The sequence below is a fragment of the Hemitrygon akajei genome, chromosome 15 (assembly GCF_048418815.1).
Source record: "Hemitrygon akajei chromosome 15, sHemAka1.3, whole genome shotgun sequence".
Lineage (NCBI taxonomy): Eukaryota > Metazoa > Chordata > Chondrichthyes > Myliobatiformes > Dasyatidae > Hemitrygon > Hemitrygon akajei.
Window position 1 is genome coordinate 82,630,422 of NC_133138.1, and position 26,925 is coordinate 82,657,346.

General features: G+C 40.5%; 1 protein-coding gene across 1 annotated transcript in view; it reads right to left on the bottom strand.

The window, feature by feature from the left end:
• Positions 1–26,925, bottom strand: part of LOC140739509 (dedicator of cytokinesis protein 2-like) — a 651,201-nt gene that overhangs the window by 314,644 nt on the left and 309,632 nt on the right. Inside the window, exon 27 of the mRNA XM_073067873.1 lies at positions 8,843–8,935. Within this exon, the coding sequence (XP_072923974.1) occupies positions 8,843–8,935 (93 nt within the window). The remainder of the gene's footprint in view (positions 1–8,842; positions 8,936–26,925) is intronic.

Consider the following 26,925-nt stretch of genomic DNA (forward strand, 5'->3'; position numbering starts at 1 on the left):
GGTTTAAAAGAGATCTGAGAGGAAATATTTTTCCATGTGAATATATGGAATGAGCTGCCAGAGGAATTGGTTATGATAGATACAATAATATAATTTATGAAACATTACATAACGACATGAAGTGGCTGGGATTTGAGGGATATGGGCCAAAGGCAGGAAATTGGAACTAGCTGGGTGGTCAGCCTGGACAGGGTGGGCCCAAGGAACTCCATTGGTGCTATATTGCTCTGGAACACTGTTTGCAATTCCACAGAGCATCAGCCATAATACAGCACATTGGCACCACCACATAGACCTGGATTCAACCTGACCTCCGGTGCTGTCTATTTGGATTCTACACATTTTCGCTATAACCATGTGGGCTTTATATAGGTAGTCAGTTTCCTCCCAGATTCCAAGGATGTGCAAGTTATAAGGTTAGTTGGCTACTGTGAATCCATGTGTGAATGTGAATGATAGAATCTTGGAGAAATTGATGGGAATGAGAGGGAAATAAACTGGGATTAATATAGGATGAGTGTAAATGGCTGCTTGGTGGTTGGTGAACTATCACTGGAGATCATTGGCTAAGACAAACTGAGAAATGAAACATTCACTGCATAAAATTGCCAACTTGCCTTTGTAAGACCATGACAATGGGCAACCAAAAAGAAGCACCTTGTTTTATCCACAGAGTTACAGATCAGCTGCTGATAATTTTGTTGCCTATTAAATATGCTCTTCAATACATGTAATAAGCTTGAGATGATAAAAGGATATCATCACCTGGACTTTGTAATGAATAGTATTGTGGCGTTGCTCAGGTAAACTCCCTACTAAGGGTTAATGATCACAGTGACATGAATTTTCCATTTCTGTATATTAATTGTCAACTATCAGCTCCACAGGATCTGCAGTGCACAGTCACAGGGCTGCCATGCAGAAGGCTAAGAGACTAACCAAGTTGAAGAAATTGTATGGGTAGAAAACCCTAATCTCAAAATGACTCTTTGTAGAATTTACAAAGAATGCAATATAAATTGGGCCACATATTTATGATAAATATAAACCTCATTCATTTCTGAAAATTAAAATATGAACCAGGCTGGTGGCATAGTGGCACCAGCGCTGGACTTTGGGGCGAGAGGTCCCGAGTTCCAATCCCCCCGGCTGCCATTAAGAGCTGGTGATCTCTTAAAAAAAAAATCACTCGGTAGCAGGCAATGGCAAACCACTGCTGTAACTTGCCTAGTGTGTGATTTCCCAATACGTCAGAGTGGCGTGTAAGGAAATCGTCCACTACCTGGAAATAATTCCGGATGCAACATACCTACTTTCAATATACTAGTGTAATCACAAAGAAGACACAGCAATGGTTCTACTTTGTTAGGCATTCGAGGATATTCGTATGTCAGCAAAAATTCTTACAAATTTCTATGGAGATTTTAATGTACGATGGAGGGAATTGTAACTAATCGGATCACAGCTTGATATGCAGCCTCCATGGCACAGGATTCCAAGAGGCTGGAAAGAGCTGTGGACTTAGCCAGCTCCATCACAGGCACAACTCTAGCCTCCAGGACATCTTCAAGACAAGGTGCTTCAAAAAGATGGTATCACTAAGGACCCTCACCATCCAAGACATGCCCTTTTCTCATTACTATCATCAGAGAACAGGTACAGTTGCTTGAAGACTCACACATAACAATTCAGAAGCTGTTTTCCCCTCCACCATCAGATTTCTGAACAGTTTATGTAACCATGAACACTAACACATTATTCTATCGTTTTGCTCTGTTTATGCCTTTTGGTAATTTTATATCTTTACATTGTCCTGCTGCTGCAAAACAAAGATTTTATGTCATCAAAGGAAGTGATAATAGACCTCATACATTTTTTGAAAATTCTGAAATAATTACTTGAGGGAATGAAATGACATATGTATAACAAAATCAGTTTTACAGCTTAAGAGGGCACTTCACAGAAAATCACAGGATGGGTGACCACTTGCTCCATTGTATCTGTGCTGGCTAAAATTAATCTATCCAGTCTAATTCAATTTCCAGCTTTTAGTCCATAGTCCTATCCTTCAGCAATTCAAGTGCGTATCCCAATACTTCTTTTAATACACTGAAGATTTCTACTTCTGCAAACTTTCCAAACACTGTGTCACAAGCCTCCATAGTTACTGATTTGCCAATCATTAAAAATGTAATGAATATTTTTCTGATTTTTGAGAGCAAGAATAGTTTGTAAAGTTGCCACTATCTCACTAATTTCCACCGATTGTCTTAGAGGAAACCAAAAAAAAGTTCCCACTTTGGAAAAGCAAACAATGACAGACACCAATCTCTGAATATCCATAGGTTCATTGCATATTCCTAAAACTGCTGGCAGCTTTCCATCATTGCAACAGTGAGCCTCACCAATACTGCAAATTACTGCATGAAAGATGAGTCAATGACTTATGCAGTGAGCTTCTATAAACTTCCCTCACCTATATTAGTGAAATATTTCATCCAAATCCATATAGTGGAATCCACTTTTCCATCATAAATCTTTCTAAGATTCTTTTATCTAAGTACACTTCCTGACAACATGTTTTTAATTATTAATTCATATATTCCTGTGAATAATGGAAACTGGTGACAATATAATTAAAGCCATCCCAGAGAGAAGGCACAATAAACATGTAGTTTTGTGCAATTCACTTCTCCATCTTGTATATTCCTGTAACTACACCGAACGCTACTTCCCCGTTACCCAAACTGCAAATGGTCATCCTCAGTCATGTGGGAATATCATTGTCTAGTCAGTTCCTTTAAACACTTGCAGCAGCACATTTTAACAGAGAAACATACACAAAATGCTGGAGGAACTCAGCAAGGTAGGAAGTATCTATGGAAATAAATAGATAGTCAATGTTTCAGGCCAAGACCCTTCTTCAGGACTGAGAAGGAAGGGGAAGATGCCAGAATAAAAAGTTGGAGAATTGGGGTTAGAGTCAAGCTGGAAGGTGACAGGTGGGTGGTAAGGTCAAGGGCAGGTGAAGGAGGAATCTTATAGGAGAGGAGAGTGGATCATAGGAGAAAGGGAAGGAAGAGGCGATCCAAGGGGAAAGTAATAGGCAGGTAAGAAGAGGTAAAAGTCAAAATGGGGACTAGAGGAAGAAGGAGTACAATTTTTCAGAGGCTATTGAATTGTGATTAGCAGCTGAAGTCTGCCTACCATCAGTGTAAATGATTGTATCTCAACCATCTTTCAAAAAGATGTAACACCACTGCCCTCAGTTCTTAGAAAGTCTTCATACCATTGGGTGAAATGAAAATAGACTTCTTTGAGCTTTCTTTTATGTAGGATGTATCCACTACTCTGAAAGTCATTTTCAGTTTCTCTACTATCCCGACTTAGTCACTTGTCAGTTAGGCAGAGCTCTCATAGGCCTATGGTACAACAAGACCACACTGACCGCTTGCACTGGTTTTATATAACTCCCATTTGATTGTCCAGAGTTTTCTATAAATGCTTGCAGATTTTACTACTCATGCACACATTTCAATTTCAATTTCAACTTGTTTGTCATTCAACCGTACACACGTATACCACCAAACGTAAAAACATCCTCCTTTTATATGAATTACTAATTCATATTAATTGATAGTAATAATTATTAGTTATGCACAGAGAGAATCTGTATTTACTGACAAGTACATTTATTGTCTCAACTAAAAAGCATGTGAATACACACCATTGAAGGCCCTTTATGCCCATGATGGTTAGTCTCCAGAGAGTTGTTGCTGCCTCACATTTGAAGCTTCTCATTTTATACACTTTCCTTACAAGTTCAAATGCTGGCTTGAGGTCATGTGACTGAGCTGTGTCAACTTCTTATTGATTCTGGCTCAGCCAGCATTCATTTATTGCCCTCTTCCACAAGTGACAACTGGTAAGTTACGGCTTTTTGTTCTAAATCATTTACCAAACCAGAAGCCAACTTGAATCACTCAGGGCAGACACAGACCTCACCATTCACAAACCAGCAGGTTATATCATACCAAAGAACACCTCACAAATAGTCCATAAGATTATTTGGTGCATCATTGTGTCTACTTCAAAACAATGATTCAGCTGAGCAAAACCAGTTTACAAAATGGCAGCATCCTTCGACGTCATAGCAAGAACAAAGACAATTGACTTGTCTACTTCCACTGTCCCTGATTCATTCAAATCCACTGATTTGTAGACTGTAATTGTTTCTGGTCAACACTCGGGACAAAGGTGCACAACACAGTACATATAACTCACACACACAACACATGAAGTAATATTACCACAAACAATTTAACAAATAATTAAGTGCATTTATGATACACGCTAAAAAATAAACAGTATAATGCTACTGACGCTTCATAAGTGGTGCGATCTGAATGGTGACAGGGAATTCAGTAGCCTTATGGCCCAAGGGAAGAAACTGTTTTCCATACTAATAGTTCTTGTTCTAATGCTACTGTACCTCCTGCCTGATGATAGGAGGTCAAAGAGATTTTTGGACAGATGTGAGGGATCATTGGCAATGCTAAGGGTCCTTAGCATTTGGGGTGAATTACGGTGATAATTAACCAACCAACGTGCATATCTTTGGAATTTGAGAGGAAATTGGAACACCTAGAGGAATCTTATGCAGTAATAAGGATAAGGTGCAAACTCCACTGTGACAGCATCAGAAGTCAGGATCAAAGCCAGATCAATAAGGTAACAATTCCATCATCTGCATCACCTTGGCATTCCCAATTCACAGATAAGTTTCACATTTTCCACCTTCTGGAATTGAAGCATGCAACATTTGAACTGCAATAGATAATCAATACCTGCATGTCTGAGTTGCCTGATTTTACTGCAGTCAGAGAATTCCAGCGCACCAGAGAATGTTCTTGGGACTTCCCAGTGCTCGATGCTGTGATATGTCCAGGAGTGTGTGTAATCACCAATCCATTAAGTAACAAAGTTTTGTCACTTCACGGGAGGTATAACTTGATTCTTTGCTCTCAAACAAGAATGACATCTGTCAAACTCTAACCAGTCATGAAGTCAGGGGAAGAGCAGTCCTGAAGAGTACTGGTTCCCAAAAGGTAGGTTATTTCATGCTACCTTGTATTACAGATCGACAAAAGGATACTGTTTTTTTTTTAGTTGAGGACTTCTATTCCTAGACCAAGTGTATCTATAGTTTGTTATACTACTCACTACCAAGACCTTAACTAGTGGCTGTTTTATATTGCCCGAGGATCCATTCCACAGGAGCCATGATTTTTATTGTGCTGTTGTGGTCACAGATCACTAGCCTGAAACTCTTGCACTGGAGTCTGAGGAGGCTAGGACTGATATATGTATAAGGCTGAGAAATAATACCGGTCCAGACTTTCACAACGACTAGCTGAGGTGAAACAAATGCTCATTCTATTGACACTCAGCTATTGTCCCCAGTTAAATCTTGGATATAAACTTTGGTTTAGGTTTGTGCTCCACTGTAATGATGCCTTCTCCCCCCAGGTTGTGACAAAGTTATGCTTATGACAGAACCTATGACTAATTAATATTGTCTCAATTACTATGTCCTTGTTTCACCCTGGTGAGTGTGCAAGTGGAGATGGAACATTTAGACACATTTCAGCTTTCAAGCTCTTTAAGTACCACCTTGAACATGTTAAAGAGTCACAGAATTGTAGAAAACAGAAATGGAGCCTTCAGCATATCTCATTCACACCAACCAAGTTGTCTCATTGAATTAGTCCCATTTCCACATGTTTAACCCATATACCTCTGAACTCTCGTTTTCCTTCTTCAGTGCACATGGCTGTGGTGTCCACAGAGTCATACAGCATAAAAATAGGCCTTTCCATGTCAAACACCAAGGTCCCATTTACACTGATCCTACACTAATTGCTTTATTTAAATTCTCCCCACATTCCCATCAACAATGATCCTAGATTCTACCCCTCAGAGGTCAATCAACAAAGCATTCTTTGCAATGTGGGAGGAAACCGGAGCACTTGGAAGAAACCCACATGGTCAAAGGAAGAACATGCAAACAGAGAATACATAAAAATTGAAGTGCTTGTTAAAATCATGAAGCTGCAATATACAATCAAATGGGCACTGTGACTAAAGCACCTAGCATTCCAATGTGCATGTTGTGCAAGTGGATGTAGAGTTAAAGATTATAGTTTTCACAGAAAAGCAAACCAGAAATTTTATTTATTTCTTTTGCAAATCAAATACTATTTCTTGTACATAATAGCCAGGAACATTCAGCACTTAAATAAAATAAACTCTAGCAACGTTGCCCTTTTAAACTCAGTTAATAATCTAAAATAGAAACAGTCTTATTAATGACGACCACAAATCTATTAGATTGTAATAAAATCTTAGTTGGTGCATCAAAGTCTTAAGGAGAAGAAATCTACCATCCTTATCCAGTCTAGCCTACATGTGACATGATAGCTGACTATGAAATGGCCTTGCAAGATGTTCTGTTCAGGCATATCAGGGCTGGGATATAAATGCTGCCTACATCTTGAAAAATGAATAAACATTTTTAAAAATCTGCATTCAGTGTGAATTCTTTGGATCCAAACACTGTTGGCAGAATTGGCATTTACGTACAGCCCGTTGCCACTTTCATGAAGATGACAGTGAACTTTCATTATACAACTGGTTTATACATTCCAGGATTGTGACAGTGCTGTATTCAACATGAGCGGTGCACATATCACATTAGTGATGCTCTGTGCAACTATTTGTCCAGAAAATGTACACTCCTTTGGGTTGTGTACATTGGCTTGTTATGTTGAAAACGAATGCTTTGCTGAAAGTATTAAGTATTCCTGTATGAGACATCAAACCTTGCATCCTTAATTGCTGTGACTTTTTGGCTTCAACTCCAACCTCAGAGAACAAATTAATTCTGAAATGTCTCAGCCTGAGCTATCTTTGTTATTCAACCTGACCAAAGACCATAGTTAGGGCAGCTTATCCTGGTCAACCATTCAAATAGGTTCAGTCTAATTAGAGGAGAAAAGAATAAATGATTCATGCTTCCAGATTATTTTGGTTTATCAGTGTAACAGCATCCGTTGCAAGTTCTGGAAGCAAATTGCCTTGTGATTTGCTGCACACATTTCTATTCCCATCAAAGATTTACCAATCTTGTCAGAAATATGTGCATGAATAATCGTATCGTTAATATTAAAAGAAGTAGGCTGTCAATGGCAAATGTGATGGCTACAACAAGGAAATTTTCAAGAGAGACTGCAGATGCTGGGAATTTGGAGCAAAACGCACAAAATGCTGGAGCAACTTAGCAGGTCAGGCAGCATCTGTGGAGGGAAACGAATAGCTGACATTTCCCACCGCATCCTTGCATCAGTCCATCAACTCTACATTGCTCTCAGACAATCAGGCATATTACTTATTTCCTGTAACTTATTCTCTCTCACACGTACCCTTGATTGTCCTTCCACCACTTACACCAGAAGTAACTTACAGTACTCAAATAACCTTCCAATTGCCAAGAGACTCCGGGAATATGAGGATAATGCAAGAAATGGCACTAAGCCACAATCTTGATGAATCACAGCAGGCCAAAGGGCTGAATGGCCTATTCACACTCTCTTCCCTTCTGAGCCTACAATAAATTCGGTGCAATATCTTCAAGGTCCATTTTTGAAACCACATTCCCTCAGACCTCCAGCCAATTCGACAAACACCTGGCATAATTATCAATCAACTACGTGTCTGGTGGAAAAATTTATTTTGTTGTAACTAGCTCTCATCTGATATTTCAACATCATTTTAAGACATTCCCGCTGTGCCAGGGAAATGCAACAACCTTGCCAATCAGCCTAACCCTGTGATGTCTCCAAAGACTCAAGGCTGAAGTAAGGGCTCTGAGGTAACTTCCTGACTTTAAACATTGTCCTTGCTCAGCATGCCATGTCCCAACTTAATGGCTAACGATTCCTAACATGGCCCACATCCAGACTTTGCCAAAAGTATAATTGTCCACCTTTAGTCCTGTGCCAAGGTACTTGGATATAATTAACTAACTTGCTTTTCAGCGCCGAGGAAAAGCTTAAATAGAACATGAGGAATTAAGCCTCAATGAATCATACACAGTCATGTGGCAAAAATTTCTGTCAAAAAACATCTTCTTACGTGACAAAAAGTTTTGTTCATCTCCTGGAAACATCAGATAAATCTGCAATTGTAGCTCTCACCTCCCCACTCCCTATACTCAAGACTGAGCCTCTAGCAAGAGCAAGTACTGAGAACTAATTCTACGCAAGCTGTTCCTATGGAAACAGTGTGCAGCCATAAAGCTTCCATTTTCTTTATTAAACAACTATTGAAAAATTGGCCCCTTTGAATATTGGTCATCAGTATCATAGGATCTATCGAGCTGTAGAACAGGAAAGGAAACATTGGTCCAACATTTCAAGGGAATGTTTTAACTTCACTTTGTAGCCTACCATGTGCACTCATTAATTTACCCAGCATATTGCTTCATGATAGATATAAGGAAAATGGAGCACCACCTTACACCTATCATCATCTAGTCTTCTACAGCACAGTCAGACCTATCCGTAGCAGAGATGGTGGAAAATGCGATCTTCTCCAAAACTTAGTACCATAATGCAACAAGAGTTGTTTAGTTTATGAGCCTTCCAAAGATCACCAATCACCTTTTGCATCACTGACAGCACTAAGCCTATTGAATTCATGACACTTCCAGACACAGTGTGGAGCAGAGATCATTCACACAAAATAGACCGAGAACCAGCCCTTGCCCCGTGAAAGTACTTACAACCAGTTTGTGGTCTCCCATCTTAATAATTGTCTGGTTCACAATTCGTAGCAAATTATTTATGATTCCCTGAAGATGGCTGTGAGTTGAGTCCTAGTGAAAAGAAAAGATCAGTGTTAAAGAAGGTAGTTGATAGTGGGAAACTGTACATAAATCACCACAATCACCAGATAGTACAATCTTCAACTTCACAACAAAATTCCAAATACCATTATAGGTCTAGATTCAAGCTCATTCAATAATTCTGATACACCACAGCACTCACAGCTTTTCACTCTGCTATCTTCCTATATTTTGAATTTGTTCTATTTCTTTCTCTCCCTCCTGGGTTAAGATGTACCAACTCATCAGAATCAGAATCAGATTTATTATCATTGACTTAGCTTATTGTTTTTATTGTTTTGCAGTAGCACTACTGTGAAAAAACATAAAATAAAATTAGTATAAAATACAATAATAAATAAATACTGTAACAAAAATAATAATGAGGTATTGTTCATGGATTCATGGGCCATTCAGAAATCAGCTGGTGGAGAAGAAGGAACTGTTGCTAAATTGTTGGGTGTGGATCCTGAGGCTCCTGTATCTCCACCCTTCAGGATAGTAATAAGAAAAGGAAAGCCCTGGGTGATGAGGATCCTTAGTGATGAATGGCACCTTCTTGAAGCACTATCTTTTGAAGATGGAGAAGGTTGTGCCCATGATGGATCTGTCTGGGTCTACAGACCCTCATTGTATCTTCCAATCCAATGTATTCTCAGCTGCCCAGTTTCAACTCAAAGATCATTCTTTCACCTCACAGACCAATGGTCCTACAACTGTGCTTTGGGGAGGGTTCTCTGAGATGCTTGCTTCTGAATGCTTTAGTAAATGCAATATTACTGCCTCATTGGACAGAGAGAATTTTGAGCAGCAGTACAGAAAGTCTTTCTGGTTTCCTAGTCAATATTATTCCTCAGCGAACAGTTGTGTAGGAAGTTGGATTCAATAGGGTATTTAGACATCAGAAGAATCAGAACAAGGAACAGAGAGTAACACTATGTACTTGTTCTGTCTAGCTAGTCATTAACGGAGGCTGGATTTGTTATTTTTAGTTAAACTTTTTGCAGTAACAATTTCACAAAGCTAGGTAACATCCTTGCAAGTATTGGACAAGGAACATAGATTCCACAACCTGACCCTGAGTCATAACAGCACATCCGTGGAATGTCTTTGGTAATGATGTTCTTATTATTACAGCAAGCACTCTCTGAGTTAATATATATGAAGGTAATGGGACTTGTTCAAGGAGGGCAACAGATATAGCCCTGGACAGCCTCCAAAGATGAAGCGAGAGAAATCTGAGACCCAGTTAGGTCATCTGCATTTGTCAGAAATGTGACCATGACATCATGGGAGTTTTTTTCATCTTCGCAGAGCATTCGTAATGTCAGAAACAACTGTTCACAAATTCATCAGACCCTAACTATAGGTCTGGTCATTAGGAACTAGGGCGTGATTGATACCTGGTAAGGTTTAGGACCAGTGGAAATCAATAAACTTTAGACAGATCTGAGAAGAGAAAGTGTATGTAATTCTTTGATTCAAGACTGCTATAGCATGATGTGAATGTCAGTAGTCATTTTGGCCTTTATCCTGCACCATCAGAATTAAGTTACAAGGTAGGACCTGGTCCTCCACACCTGAGGCAAAGCTTGGGAAGCCAGCCTCAGGCCTGAGGGAATGCTGGGACAGACCTGGGATCACCGGCCTGCCAGGATTTTGCAAGGACTAACCAACATTCCAGCATTTATTGCATGTGGAAGAGGCACAAAAGAAGTAGAACAACACACAAGATGCTGGAAGAACTCAACGTGTCAGGCATCACCAATGGGGAAGGGGAAACAGGGAGACAATGTTTTTGATCAAGTCCCTTCATCTGGACTCAAAGTTAGAGTGGTGAGAGTATAAATAGGTGAAGGGAAGGGGTGGAGCAATAACTGGCAGGTGGAACCAGGTGAGAAGTGGTACTAGGCAGAAAGGGTGGGGAGAGCAGAAATTGCAACAGAGGCTGGGAGGTGATAGATGGAAGCAACAAAGGATTCCACTCGTAGAGTCTGATGGGAAAGGAAGATGAAGTGTGGAATCAAATGAGGAGGTAGGGTGGAGAGGAACCAGTGTATGGATGATGGGCAGATGGAGTGAGTGGAGGATGGGATATAAACAGGTTGATGGAGGCTGAAGTGAATTTAGAAAGAACTGTGCAGATCAGGAGGTGAAAGAAAAGGAATAGGAGTGTGTGTGTGTGTGTGTGTGTGTGTGTGTGTGTGTGTGTGTGTGTGTGTGTGTGTGTGTGTGTGTGTGTGTGTGTGTGTGTGTGTGTGTGTGTGTGTGTGTGTGTGTGTGTGTGTGTGTGTGTGTGTGTGTGTGTGTGATTAAAGGCTAAGGAACCAGCTATAGGGATTGTAAGGAATAGGGGTTGATAGGACTGTAGGGTCACTGATTAAGTGAGACATTGAAGATTTGAGGTTCTTGAAAATGCACTGATGGACAGGAATAGAATTTTGGTCAAAGTTTCCTTCACGATTCAACTAATTTTCTTAGGAGTGTCAGAGGGCAGTATGGTCCAGTTACCCCCGTGGTGTTCCAATAGGACAACCAGACATGAAATGATATTGTTCCAGTAACTCCCTAACCAGAAGACACATTGTGCACGATAAGTTCTATGAAGTGTTAGATGATGCTCATTATTATGAAGCATTTATGAAGAAAAATCCATTCTGAAGTCCACAAAGGCTAAACAACAAAATAGTGTGATTAATTTCTTTTCTTAGCCATCTGTCCTAGTCGTTTACGTCTGCCATTTTTAAGAGCTTACAGTGTATGAATCAGCATTTTGACAGTGACCGTCCTTCAAAGGTACTTTGGCTAAAAAGCAGTCAGGAGGTCTTAACAATGTAAAAAGTGCTTTAACTAGACCTAATCTGTTAGCATTATACCATGCAATAAATAAAGAACATTGCAAGCTCTCTATTCCAGTTAAAAGAGAATTGTTCCAGACTATTGATTAATTCTGTATGTGTGTGTGTGTGTGCGTGAGAGAAAGAGAGAGAGAGAGAGAGAGAGAGAGAGATGAGCACTTGTGCTGTGCCTATAATCACTCTGATATACAATAAGGAATAATTACAAGTGGTTACATGGACACACACAACACACACAAAATGCTGGAAAAGAGTACAGTCAGCAGGACTTTGAAGGATCTCAGCCTGAAACATTGACTATACTCTTTTCCATAGATGCTGCCTGGCCTGCTGAGTTCCTCCAACATTTTGTGTTTTGCTCGGATTACCAGCATCTGCAGATTTTCTCCTGTTAGTGGTTACATAGACATCATTTTTGATAATGATTAAGCATAGCTACAAATAATTCTCCTAAATCATAGAATTTATAGCACAGAGGAAGTCTGATTCCGGCCATAAAAAATTATGCCTCCTAGCTCATTTTCAGTTCATCACCTTGTAGAGTAAGCACTTAAAAACTCATCTGAGTACTTATTTAAATATTTCTGCTTCCACAATCTTTTCAGGCAGAGAATTCTGAATGAAAAGACTTTTTTCCCCTGAAATCTCCATTAATTCTTCTGTCAATTAACGTAACTTGAAGTTTTTTAAACATTGACTTCTCTGTCAAGGAAAATAACTTCTTTCTGTTTGCCCTGTTCCAGACCTTTAATAATGTTAAACATCTATTTAAATCTCAAGTTCGCCTTCTCTGTTTCACAGAAAACAATTTCAACCCATCCATTCTCTCCTCTTAACTATAACTCCCAGGAATTGGCAAATAACTCTCCCCTGTAGTCTCTCTGGGATAAAAATAATTCAGAGTTTGAAAAGCTGTTAAGAAAGAGTCAAAATGCCTAATACCAGCAGGCATGAAAGGGTGTAAGTTTAAAGGTGATGTTCAGGGCAAATTCTTTTACATAAAGAGAGGTGGGTGCTTTGAATGTGCTGCCAGGGTGGTGGTAGAGGCTGGTATAACAGAAGCATTTCAGGGATTCTTAATAGGCACATGAAAGTGAAAGAATGGAGGAATATGGACAGAAGGGGTTGGTTTCTCTAGGGTTTAATTGCCAGTTTAATAAATCTAACACAACATCGTGGGCTGAAGGATCTGTACCCACACTGTAATGTTCTATGTCCTACGTAAAGGAAGAAAGTTAGGCCAACAATTTGTGTTCCAAAATTCCTTGAGGTGGAGAGGAGTCAGCTTCCAATCTGCATCCAGCTTTAACAATGGCCAATTTATCCATTTCCCTGTCAACATCTTGGGATATGCTATTGACAATCCAACATACACAACAACTGGTTACTTTACTGAAATACAGAGAGAAACTAGTGTCAGTGGGCCCAGCTCCAACAATAGACAAGGATAATCAAAATAAGATGGTAGAGCCAAGGATTCAGAGATCACTAAGAAATAAGAATAATACTACAATTAGCAGATGCTCCTAAAGAAAGATTTGCATTAAGTCCATGTGGGAAAGGAGAGCTGCAATATACTCAGCTCTCCCTGACCACCTGTAGTGAAAACAACCTGACTGATAAACAATTAATGTCTGGAGGATTGCACTTCTCCATGTGAAATAATTGAGTTTCAGCCCAGAGAGGTTGATTGCCAGTAATTAAAAACTTCTCATCTTGTTCAAGACGATTTAGATATAAAGTAATGAGACTTAACTTTCTGTGGCAAGCTTAATTCAAATGAAGAAACTTCTTGCACTTAAGTACATTTCAATGGTGAAGCAGGCAGTAAACGGTCATTTTCATGAGGCTACTCAGTCATCCATCAAAATGTACCACACAGTAAGAGGTCATTAAGTCCCCTGGTCTTCACCCGTGTTTATGCACAGAAACGTGACAATCTTCTTTCAACTATCTTCAGTAGCATACTCTTCTGGTCATTTTCCTTCATGCTTTTTCTGGTGTCCCATTAAAGTATCTAGGTTATGCTCCTGAAGTCCCTCGGTAAGGAAATATATTCTAAATCTCTCATCAGCAATTGTTCCGGACATTTATTGTCCTTTCTTTTCAGCTTTTCAACAAGCAAAACCTCCTCCATATATCTACCTATCTCTTTCATAATTTTACATGTTTCTATAAAATTCACCTCTCATTCTTCTGAATTCAGAATCGGAATCAGGTTTATTATCACCAATATATGTTGTGAAATTTGTTAACTTAGCAGCAAAATTTCAATGTAGTACATAATATAGAAGAAAAAGAAAAAAATAAACAATTAATAAGTAAATCATTTACTAAATATGAATATTAAATAGATTAAAATAAGAGCAAAAACAGAAAAAAAGAAATATTTAAAAAGTGAGTTAGTGTCCATGGGTTCAATGTCCGCTTGGGAATCGTATGCCAGAGGGGAAGAAGTTGTTCCTGGATTGCTGAGTGTGTGCCTTCAGGCTTCTGTATCTCCTACCTGATGGTAACAGTGAGAAAAGGGCATGTCCTGTGTGCTGGAGGTCCTTGATAATGGAAGCTGCCTTTCTGAGACACCGGTCCTTGAAGATGTCCAAGATGGAGCCAACTAAATTTACAACCTTCTGCAGCTTCTTTCAGGTCTGTGCGGTAGCCCCTCCATACCAGACAGTGATGCAGACTATCAGAATGCTCTCCACAGTACATCTATAGAAGTTTTTGAGTGTATTTGTTGACGTGCCAAATCTCTTCAAACTCCTAATGAAGTATAGTTGTTGTCTTGCCTTCTTTATAACTACATCAATGTGTTGGGACCAGGTTAGGTCTTTAGAGATCTTGACACCCAGGAATTTGGAACTGCTCACTCTCTCTACTTTTGATTCCTCTGTGAGGATCTGGGTCTACACCAGTCGGTGTAGTCCTAGATGATTCAATCTCTACTCTTCGGTAACTCTTTCATCTCCAGAATCAACCTGATGATCCTCCTCTGAACAATATCCAAAGCCAGTATATCTTCCCTTAAGTAGAGACCAAAACTTCATGCAGTACTCCAGGTACAACCACACCATTACCCTGTACAGTTGCTGCAGAGACTTCCTGCACTTAAGTTCAATACTGCTAACAATGAAGGCCAACATTCCATATGCCTTTGACAATCTGTTGCACCTGCAAGCCAAACTTTTCACGTGCACTCCCAAGTCCCTCGGCACAACAGCATGCTAAAACGTTTCACCATTTAAATGATAAATGGTAAAATGGCAGCATGCTCGGATGCAGTGGTCTCTACGAGGCCAACTAAAGGTGTTATTTTCCTTTCTAAATGTATTTTTTTTCCATTTGCAATATGCTGCTAGACAATAAGAACTTCAAGTACTGCAAGTCTACCCCATTAGCTAGTTGCTCATTAGTGGAGGAGCTGGACTCGGTGTAGTCTGTTTCGATTGCTGAAACAGAGAGGCATTGGGAGTCTGTGCATGGAATTAGTGTGCAGTCTAACAGTGGGTGATTGTCTTGGTCAGTTTTCTTGTGATTGTAAGACCCTGTTGGACATTGATGATGTGGAAAACGGTCAGTCTGGTTCACTGGTTTATTGGTGGTACAGACGGTGGGGGGGGGCGAGAGGGGGTGCTGCATGGCCTTGGTTGTAGTGGGGATGAGGCCCCATGCCTGTTTACAACTACCCAGGAGTGAGGCCTCTGAGTAAGTGCCTGGACGCAATGTGGTGCAGTGTCCATGCTGGCATCAGTGTTGCCCCCAGTGTTCACCCAGTGGAAGATAAACTAGATTGTGTTTGTCTGCAGACTGCTGCAGGCCTGCTCTTGCCAGAGTCATTCATGGACTTAGAGACTTGAGATGTATTATATCTATTTTCTGAATGAGTGTATGCATATTGCTATTTCATGTGCAATATGTGCCTTATGCTGTATATGACTGTTGGTACTGTGTTTTGCACCTTGACCCCAGGCTAAATGCTATTTCATTTGGCAGGATTCATGTATGGTTGAATGACAATTAAACTTGAACTTGACCAGTCTAGTTTCACTTCCAAAGTGGATGACTTCCCATTTACCAATGCGCCATTTGTCAAACCCTTTCACTCTCACTTAATCTATCAATATCTCTCTGTAGGCACTCCATATCCTCTGCTTTTTCACTCAATTTAGTGTCATCAGCAAAATTAGATGTGGTACACTCAGGACACACATAAAATGCTGGTGGAGTGCAGCAGGCCAGGCAGCATCTATAGGAAGAAATACAGTCAACATTTCAGGCTGAGACCCTTCATCAGGACTAACGATAAAAAGAGATAGTAAGAGATTTGAAAGTGGGAGGGGGAGGGGGAGACCTGAAATGAAAGGAGAAGACAGGTGGGGGAGGGATGAAGCTGATTGCTAAAAGGGATACACAGTTGGAGAAGGGAGAGGATCATGGGACGGGAGGCCGAGGGAGAAAGAAAGGGGAGGGGAGCACCACAGGAAGATGGAGAGCAGGCAAGGAATGATTGTGAGAGAGAAAGAGAGAGAAAAAAAGAAGGAAAAATATATATTAAATAAATAGATATATATATAAACAGACAGATTGATAAATAAATAAATAGATAGATAAATAGGGATGGGCTAAGAAGGTGAGAGGGCCATTAATGGAAGTCAGAGAATTCAATGTTCATGCCATCAGGTTGGAGGCTACCCAGATGGTATATCAGGTGTTGTTCCTCCAACCTGAGTGTGGATTCAGCTTTACAATAGAGAAGGCCATGGACAGACATATCAGAATGGGAATGGGACATGGAATTAAAATGTGTGGCTACTGAGAGATCCTGCTTTCTCTGGCGGACCGAGCATAGGTGTTCAGCGAAACGGTCTCCCAGTCTGCGTCGGGTCTCACCAATATATAAAAGGCCACACCGGGAGCACCGGATGCAGTATACCACACCAGCCGACTCACAGGTGAAGTGTCGCCTCACCTGGAAGGACTGTCTGGGGCCCTGAATGGTGGTGAGGGAGGAAGTGTATGGGCAGGTGTAGCACTTGTTCTGCTTACAAGGATAAGTGCCAGGAGGGAGATCGGTGGGAAGGGATGGGGGGGGCGACGAATAGACAAGGGAGTCACGTAGGGAGTGATCCCTGCGGAAAGCAGAAAGAGAGGGGGAGGGAAAGATGTGCTTGGTAGTGGGATCCCATTGGAGGTGACAGAAGTTCCTCTACCGTGAAATGGGAGAGATGCGTTTGAGGGCAGAGTTGATGGTGGAGGAAGGGAAGCCCCTTTCTTTAAAAAAGGAAGACATCTCCTTCGTCTGAGAGTGAAAAGCCTCATTCTGAGAGCAGATGCGGCGGAGACGGAGGAATTGTGAGAAGGGGATAGCATTTTTACAAGTAACAGGGTGGGAAGAGGAATAGTCTAGGTAGCTGTGAGAGTCCGTGGGCTTATAGTAGACATCAGTAGGTAAGCTGTCTCCAGAGTTAGAGACAGAGAGATAGGAAGTGGAAGGAGGTGTCGGAAATGGACCAGGTAATGGGCAGAGTGGAAGTTGGAGGCAAAGTTGATGAAGTCATCGAGCTCAGTATGCGTGCAGGAGGCAGCGCCAATGCAGTCGTCGATGTAGCAAAGGGAAAGTGGGGGATGGATACCCATATAGGCTTGGAACATAGACTGTTCCACATAGCCAACAAAAAGGCTGGCATAGCTGGGACCCATAGGGGTGCCCATGGCTACACCTTTGGTTTGGAGGAAGTGGGAGGACCGAAGGAGAAATTATTAAGAGTAAGGACCAATTCCACCAGACGGAGGAGAGTGGTGGTAGAGGGGAACTGGTTAGGTTTGGAATTCAAAAAGAAACGGAGAGTTTTGAGACCTTCCTGGTGGGGAATGGAGGTATATAGGGACTGGACGTCCATGGTGAAAATAAGACAAAGGGGGGCAGGGAACTTGAAATCATTGAAAAAAATCCAAAGCTTGAGAAGTGTCATGAACATAGGTGGGAAGGGATTGAACAAAACTGGGTCGAGGTATGCAGAAATGAGTTCGGAGGGGCAGGAGCAAGCTGAAACAATGGGTCTACCTAGACAGGCAGGTTTGTGGATCTTGGGTAGGAGGTAGAAACGGGAAGTGTGGGGTGTGGGAACTATGAGGTTGGTGGCATTGGATGGGAGATCCCCAGAGCTGATAAGGTTGGTGATGGTGTAGGAGACAATGGCCCGGTGGGGTCATGTTTGAGAGGTAAGAAAGAGGAGGTTCAGCAAGTTGTCGCTGTGCCTCGGCAAGGTAGATGTCAGTACGCCAGACTACTACAGTGCCCCCTTATCAGCGGGTTTTAATGGTAAGGTTGGGATTGGTGTGCTGGGAGCGGAGAGCAGAGCGTTCGGAAGCAGTGAGGTTGGAATTGGAACAGGGTGTGGTGAAGTCGAGATGGTTGATGTCTCATTGGCAGTTAGCAATAAAAAGATCCAGTGCAGGCAGAAGACCAGAGCAGGGTGTCCACAAAGGGGAGGAGGGTTGAAGACGGGAGAAGGGGTCATCGGTCGGGGTGGGACAGTCCTTGCTGAAGAAGTAGGCTTGAAGACGGAGCTGGTGGAAGAAGAATTCAGCGTCATGGCATACGCAGAACTCGCTGAGGTGTTGGCGCAGGTTGACAAAGGTGAGGCCTTAACTGGGGACAGATCGCTTTGCCTCAGAGAGTGTAAGGTACACTCAGTCCTCTTTTCCAAATCATTAATGTATTACCTATAATGTATATCATAAACTGTTCCAGACCCAGCACCGATCTGTGCAGCATTCTGCTCACTACAACTGCCAACCAGAGAAACACGCAAATATCCAAACTTCCTCCCTCCATTGGTCAATGATTCTTCTATCCGAGCTAACACATTACCCCAACTCCATACATCCTTATCTCATCTTTTATCTTTTATCGAATACCTTCTGAGAATCCAGGTATATAACATCCATCTATTTCCCTCTATCCATAGTGCTCATTATATCCTGAACAGATTTCAGTAAGTTTGTCAAACAGTACCTGCCCTTCATGAATCCTGATGAAACCACTACTATCCAGCTGTTTCTTCCTTAATGATAGCTTCAAGCATTTTCCATTCTAACATTTTTAAGCTACTGGCCCAAACTTTTTTAAACAATGGTGTGATGTTTGTTGCCTTACAATACACCAGGACCTGTCTAGAGTCAAGAGAATTTTTGTAATTTATAACAAGTCTACTATAACTTCTGCTGTTTCTTTCAGTATCCAAGGATGCATCCCATCAAGACCAGGGGACTTGTCTACCTTTAGTTTGCTCATCACTACCTCTTTAGAGACCTCCCTTTGTATCCATAACATCTCTGTTTGGCATGTTAGATGTGTCCTACGCCGTGAATACCAACACAAAATAGTCATTAACGGCCTCAGCCATTTCCATGTTACCCAATATTAATGCCCTCTTCTCATCTTCCAAGTGACTTATGTTCACTTAAGCCATGCTTTTCCATTTTGCATAATTATAAAACGTTTTACTATCTCTTAAATCTGACAGCAAAACCATGGTATGGTCGGTCGCACCAGTTGAAAATAGCTTTTCTGCTCATCAATACTTTTCCCCTTAAATGACCACAGGTGCTTTGTTTGTCTTTCTTTATAGCCTTGTTAACCAGCTCAGTACCTTTAGTGATTTGTGACGCTTACTTCAATAGGCAAATAAATCTGAGAAATAATAAGATGTACTCAAGCTACAAAAAGAGATTGAGACAAACAGTTGATGGCTTTGCCAACATTCCACAGGCAGTGGGTTATTAATAAGTAATTGGAATGTGTGAGAAGCGGCTGCAGTCCTTCTGGACAGAAGTTTTTCAAGTAAACGTAGTCTTGCTGCTTGGAACACTGATGCTAAAGTGCATGAATGCAATGGATCAGCAAGCCAAGGATTTTTTTGATAACCCTTTCCAAACCGAAGACATCCATCACCCATGAGGATAAAGTGGTGCTTAGGAATCTCATCACCTCTAATCCCCTTCTCAAATGAAAGCAAACACAATATGCTTCAAATAGTTGGTACATTGAAGGACTTGCTAACTCTTCTGACTAGGGTTTGCAGTCGAACAATAACCAGCTTTAGCTCAAGATTTTTATCATCCGCAGAATTTCTTGTGTTAATGAATGAACATCTTATTCTTGCTTAAGATGTGTGAATTACTGTGTGAATTATACCCTGATGAAAATCAGTGATGTATTATAAAACATAGGACACAGAACAGTACAGTGTGATAAAGGACCTTTGGCCCATAATATTTTGTTGACCTTTAATCATATTCCAAGTTCAGTCCAACCCTTCCCTCCCAGATGACCCTTCACTTTCTTTTTTTCCTGAAACAAACCAGATTCATAAAATTACAAACAAGAGAAATTCTGCAGGTGCTGGAAATCCACAATTTGCATTCATTTCCGACACCCTGCCAAATTAGTTGCAGAGGCTAGAGTCACATAGCATGGAAGTAGGCCCATCAGCCCAATTGGTTCAAGCCAACCAAGATTTCCAGTTAAGCTAATCCAACTTGACCATGTGTGGACTAGATTCCTCTAGACCCTTCCTATCGAAGTGCTGTTGAAGTGTTGTCAATGTACCTTCCTCAGTTGTGCAGAAATATGGAACCGGCAACAGAACCTCGGCATCTCCATCAAATGGGCAACGTAACAGCGATTTTTGTAGTTTCGAACTCTGAGATGATTTTCCAGTGTGGGATGTTGCAGGAGATAAGATCAACCTGATTGTAATGGTAATGGTGACTGAAATTGTCAATTGTCACTTCACAAAGTGTAGCCCTTTGGGGTAAAGGAACAGAGAGTACCAGCACTTCCAGAAGTACATTAAGTCTCATTGATGATCATTTGGAAGTGGGGTGGAAGAGCTTGAGCCATTCCTCATGGTCTCCATACTCTAAGTGAAATGTGATATGGAGTTGCTTTTTGTTCCTCATGTTTGAACTGAACATTTTCTTCTGTTACTACTTGTGAACTGTTCACGTACTTCAATAAGAAGCAGTTTTACATATGTACGAACAAGCCAATGCTCTACCTGTTGTGTATTTAGTATTTCAGTAGTGTTTGAGTAGTATTGTAAAAATGTTGTAGATTAAGAATTCTTGTTTGTTCAGATAATTCATTACAGGTTATATGTAAAAATAAGTGAATTACATACGTCACGATGATACCATGCGATTTGTGTGTGCCTCACTTAAGACTCACTTTTCAGACTCCCGTGTCTTCCTTTGAACTAGGCTAATGTTTTGGAGTTACAAAACATTAGCCTAGTTTTGTAACTAGGCAATGATGTATTTTTAAAATAACCCGAGACGGCCGCCAACCTGCTGAAGCACAGTGAGACATTTGAACTAAAAATGCGCAGCGACGATCAGCAAGTGAAAAATTCAACCCAGCTCATGCAGAGCCAGTTGAGTTTAAAAAAAAGGAAGAAAACAGATGAATTCACAGATTCATAAAGAGAGAGTACTGGGTGATAATAGTCATTTTAAAAAAGCAGAGATGGCTGGCTACATAGGAAAGATTGATGCGCTTGATTACACAACAGATACCGAAATTTTATATAATGAATGGATTGAATGGTATTTTCGAAACATAGAAAAGCCTACAACACAATACAACCCCTTCGGCCCACAATGCTGTGCCAAACATGTACTTACTTTAGAAATTACCTTGGGTTACCCATAACCCTCTATTTTTCTAAGATCCATGTACCTATCCAGAAGTCTCTTGAAAGACCCTATTGTATCCAATTTTGAAGCAAATTAAACAGCCAATGAGAAACAAGTACCAATTTTGCTGAGGCATTGAGTTTAAAAGCTAACAGTTTGCTTTGAAGTTTAACTGTTCCAACAAAACCAGCAGAAATGAGCTTTGCAGCTATTGAGAAAGTACAGTAATGCAGGAATGCTTAGAAACAAAACCATTGTTGATTGCCAAACATTTCAGGTTTCATAAGTGGAATCAAAAGTCGGAGGAGTCCATTTCAGCTTATGTGACTGAATTGAATGGATTGTCTGAGTATTGTCAGTTTGGCAATGGGCTTAATGATGTACTGAGAGATCATTTAGCTTGTAAAATCTTACAAGAAAGCAGTCATAAATTGCTACTAACTGAAGCACAACTTACATTAAAAGAGTAGTTGAAAACATGGAAACAGCAGAAGGAGGTGCAATTGAGTTGCAGTCAGGAGTGAATGTGACCAAGCACAAAATTGCAACGTCTAAACAGAAATGCGCCTGGCCGAACAAATCATGTTACCATTGTTGCCATTCTTCACGTACACCAGATCAATGCGGATTTAAAGGAAAAACTTGTAGAAAATGGAACGAGGTAGTACACATAGAAATAGTATGTCAGGCATACAAAGATTGCACTGGGAAAAGGATAAAAAGTCAAGTTGTAGTTTCAAAATGAGTATTAATCTGCATGCGGATGATGAAAAATCTGGGAATGATGAGAATGACAAATGACAGTGTAGCTTTGAGATTTACAATGTGAAAACTAACCAATACACAAGCTATATTGCTTACACAAGAAGTGAGTGACAAAATAATTAAAATGGAAAGGGACACTGGCTTGGCTGTTTCAGCCATTGCACAAGATGAGTGTGAAAAGCATTTCAAAGATATTGAACTGAAGCCTGCAGATATTCAACTAATAATTCATACTGCCTTATAATTCATAATTAATAATTCCTGTAGGAATGACATTTGTAACAGTGAAAAGCAATAATGAACAAGCCACATTGTGTTAAAAGCAGGAGAACTGGCATTGTGGGGATATGACTGGCTGAGACAACTACAAATTGATTGGAGATCCATCCACCATTTGCATGCCACATCCTCTGCAATAGAGTCAACTGAAAGTGAACTAAGAAAGGTACTGGATGATGCCAGAACTGTCTTCATGCTGTACACCAACAACAGGCATTGATGCCAAATTCTTTGCCTTTTTTTGGAAAATATATTTGACCAAGGAAGAGTCATGCTGGTCAGAGGAATCATGAAAAAGACAAAAGCACTGGTCCAACAGCAACAATTTATGTAAGCAACATATCTGAGGAAGCTTCTGATATGTTAATCAGGCAGTTACTTATGAAATCTTTGGTTTTAAGTTGGAAGAAAGTTCATGGAGTTTCAGGAAAGTTGCAAGCATTTGGCTTTTGTGATTATAAAGAAGTAAGAATATTGCATGAACTTCAAGTGGAAGACAAAAAGCTATCTATAAAAATAGATGCAAAGACCAAAAACCAGCTGGATGAGTGGAAGTCCAAAATAAGTCACTGGAGATATGAAAACAGATGATGTTGTGGACGAGGTAATCAAGAGGAGAGATCAGATCATAAAGGGAATAATAGAAGGATTAATAAAAGAATATTCCAGTGAACTAAGTGCACCTTCCCAAGATCAAGCTGCACTAACTAGAAGAAAGTTGGCTACCGCTGTCAGAACCACTTCCTGCAGTCTCCAAGTCAACTCTGACAACCAGCATGGAAGAGGTCCCAGAGCCTGAGATTATTTTCAGAACCACAAGTCCTACAGAGTAAGGAAGCCTCCATAGCGATTAAATCTTTAGGCCTAAATGGGATGATTTAAAATTTACGATTCTGTATGTGTCTACATATAGTAGTTGTATTATATTATATACTGTGTATGTAGTTGAGATGCATTCTATTGAGTTGGAGTTTATCGCGAAGCAAGAAGGAGTGTTGTGTACTTAATATTTCAGTAGAATTGTAAATATATTGTTGATTAAGCATTCTTATTCATTTAAGCAATTCACTACAGGTTATATGTAAGCATAACATAGAAAGACCAGGTGAGGAGGTCTTGAAGAGAGATTTTAGGGAGCTAGGTAGAAAGCTGAGGAACAGGACCTCTGGGGTAGTAATCTTTATTTGCTGCATGTGCTACTGAGGGTAAGAATAGAATGATTTTGCAGGTGAATGTGTGGCTGTGGAACTAGTGCAGGGAGAAGGGATTCAGATTCATTGGGATCTTTTCCAGGGAAGGTATGACCTGTACAAAGGGAACATGTTACACCTGAATCCAAGGGAGTCCAATATCCTTGTGGGCAGGTTGGCTAAGTTGTTTGTGCGTGTTTAAACAAATTTCACAGGGGGGGTGAGAAGTGCAGTGATGAAACTGAAGATTGAATTGAATTGAATTGACTTTATTTCTTACATCCTTTATATACGAGGAGTAAAAACCTTTACATTACGTCTCTGTCTAAATGTACAATGTGCAATTTATAGTAATTTATAATAAATATTCTGTACAACAAGACAGTCAATATAACATAGAAATACAATTGTTTCAGCATGAATTAATCAGTCTGATGACCTGGTGGAAGAAGCTGTTGGTTTGGCTTTTATGCTGCAGTACCATTTCCCGGATGGTAGAAGCTGGAACAGTTTGTGGTTGGGGTGACTCAGATCCAATGATTGTTTGGGTTCTTTTTACACACTTGGCTTTGTAAATGCCCTGAATCATGGGAAGTTCACATATATAGATGTGCTGGGCTGTCCGCACCACTCTCTGCAGAGTCCTGCAATTGAGGGAAGTACAGTTCCCTTACCAGGCAGTGAGGCAGCCAGTCAGGATGCTCTCAATTGTGCCCCTGTAGAAATTTCTTAGTATTTGGGGGCCCAAACCAAACTTCTTCAACCGTCTGAGGTGAAAGAGGAGCTGTTGTGCTTTTTTCACCACACAGCCGGTATGTACAGACCATTTGATGAGGTAGTTGGTTTACAAACAGAGGCAATGTATAGTGAAACGCGAGGCTGATGATAGGGTAAAATTGCAGTCAACAGGATGAGCTGCAATGTAAAAGACGGACAAAATCAAAAGTGCTGAAATCAGGACAGAAGGTGTTATATTTGAATGTGTGTAGTATACTGAATAAGGTAGATCAACTTGTATCACAGTTACAGGTTGACATGTATGATGGTGTAGGCACTATTGATGAAGGAAGCTTATAGTTGGGAGCTTAATGTCCAATGATATACATTGTATTGAAAGGACAGGCAGGAAGGCAGAACGGGTGGTATTGCTCTGTTGGTAAAAATGAAACCAAATCATTAGAAAAAGGTGACATAGGGTTAGAAGGTGTTGAATCATTGTGGATAAAGCTAAGGAACTGTAAGGGTAAAAAGACCCTAATGTGAGTAGTAAGGATAAAGCATGCTGAAGAGCAATGTTATAATAGTCATGGGGGATTTCAATAAACAAGGATTGGGAAAGTCAGGTTGGTGCTGGATTCCAAGAAGGGGAAATTCTAGAGTGCCTACAAGATGGCTTTTTAGAGCAGCTCATAGTTGAGCCTCTAGGGGAACAGTTATTCTGGATTGGATGTTGTGCAATGAACCGGAATTGATTAGAGAGCTTAAGGGAAAAGAACCCTTAGGGGAAAATGATCAAATTCACCCTGAATTTCGAGAAGGAGAAGCTAAAGTCAGATGTATCAGTATTAAAGTGGAGTAAAGGGAATTACAGAGACATGAGAGACGAATTGGCCAGAACTGATTGGAAAAAAAAACACTGGCAGGGATGACAACAGAGAGAGTACATAACAGAGCAAAATTAGTGGGAAGTTAGAGGATTGGGAAGTTTTCAAATACCAACAGAAGGCAACTAAAAAGTTATTGAGAATGTAAAGATGGAATGCAAAATTAAGCTAGCCAATAATATTAATGTGGATACCAAAAGTTTCTTCAGATACATGAAGTGTAAAAGAGAGGCAAGAGTGGATATCAGACTGCTGGGAAATTATGCTGGAGAGGTAGTGATGGAGGACGAGGAAATGGCAGATGAGCTGAATAAATACTTTGCATCAGTCTTCACTGTGGAAGACACAAGTAGTATAGTGAAAGTTCCAGGTGTCAGGGGTCATGAAGTGTGTGAAGTTACCAATACTAGGGAGAAGGTTCTTGGCAAACTGAATCATCTGAAGGTCGAAAAGTCACCTGGACCAGATGGTGTATGCTCCACGGTTCTGAAAGTGGTGGCTGAAGAGATTGTGGAGGTATTAGTAATGATCTTTCAAGAATCACTAGATTCTGGAAGGGCTTCAGAACTCTGGAAAATTGCAAATGTCACTCCATTCTTCAAGAAGGGAGAAAGGAAATTATAGGCCAGCTAGTCTGACCTCAGTAGTTGGGAAGATGTTAGAGTCTATTGTTAAGGATGTGGTTTTGGGAAACTTGGAGGCATGTGATAAAATAGGCCATAGACAGCATGGTTTCCTCAAGGGAAAATCCTGCCTGACAAATCTGTTTGAATTCTTTGAAGAAATAACAAGCAGCATAGACAAAGGAGAATCAGTTGATGGGTTTACTGAAGGCCTTTGGCAAGGTGTCACACATTAGGCTGCTTAGCAAGATACGAGCCCATGGTATCACAGGGAAAATTCTAGCTTGAATAAAGCGTGGCTAACTGGCAGGAGGCAAAAAGTGGGAATAAAGGGAGCATTTTCTGGTTGGTTACTGGTGACTAGTGGTATTCGACAACGGGCTGTGTTGGGACCAATTCCTTTTATGTTCTATGTTAATATAATGATGGAACTGATGGCTTTGTTGCAAATTTTACAGACGATATAAAGATAGGAGGAAGAGCAGGTAGTTTTGAAGAAGCAGAGAGACTACAGAAGGACTTAGATTAGGAGAATGGGCAAAGAAATGTCAGATGGAATACAGTATCAGGAAGTGTATGGTCATGCACCTTGGTAGAAGAAATGAAAGGGTTGACTATTTTCAAAAAGCAGAAAAAATACAAAAAAACTGAGGCACAAGGAAAATTGGGAATGCTTTTGCAGGATTCCCCAAAGGTTAATTACAGTTTGAGTCTGTGGTGAGGAAGGCAAATGTGATGTTAGCATTCATTTGAAGAGGACTGAAATATAAAGGATGTAACATAGAGACTTTATAAAGCATTAGTGAGGCCTTACTTGGAGGTTCTCAAAGATGATTCCAGCTTTGAAAGGCTTGTCATATGAAGGACATTTGATGACTCTGCCCTATATTCACTGGAATTCAGAAGAATGAGTTGTGATCTCATTGAAACCTATTCAGTAGTGAAAGGCCTTGATAGAGT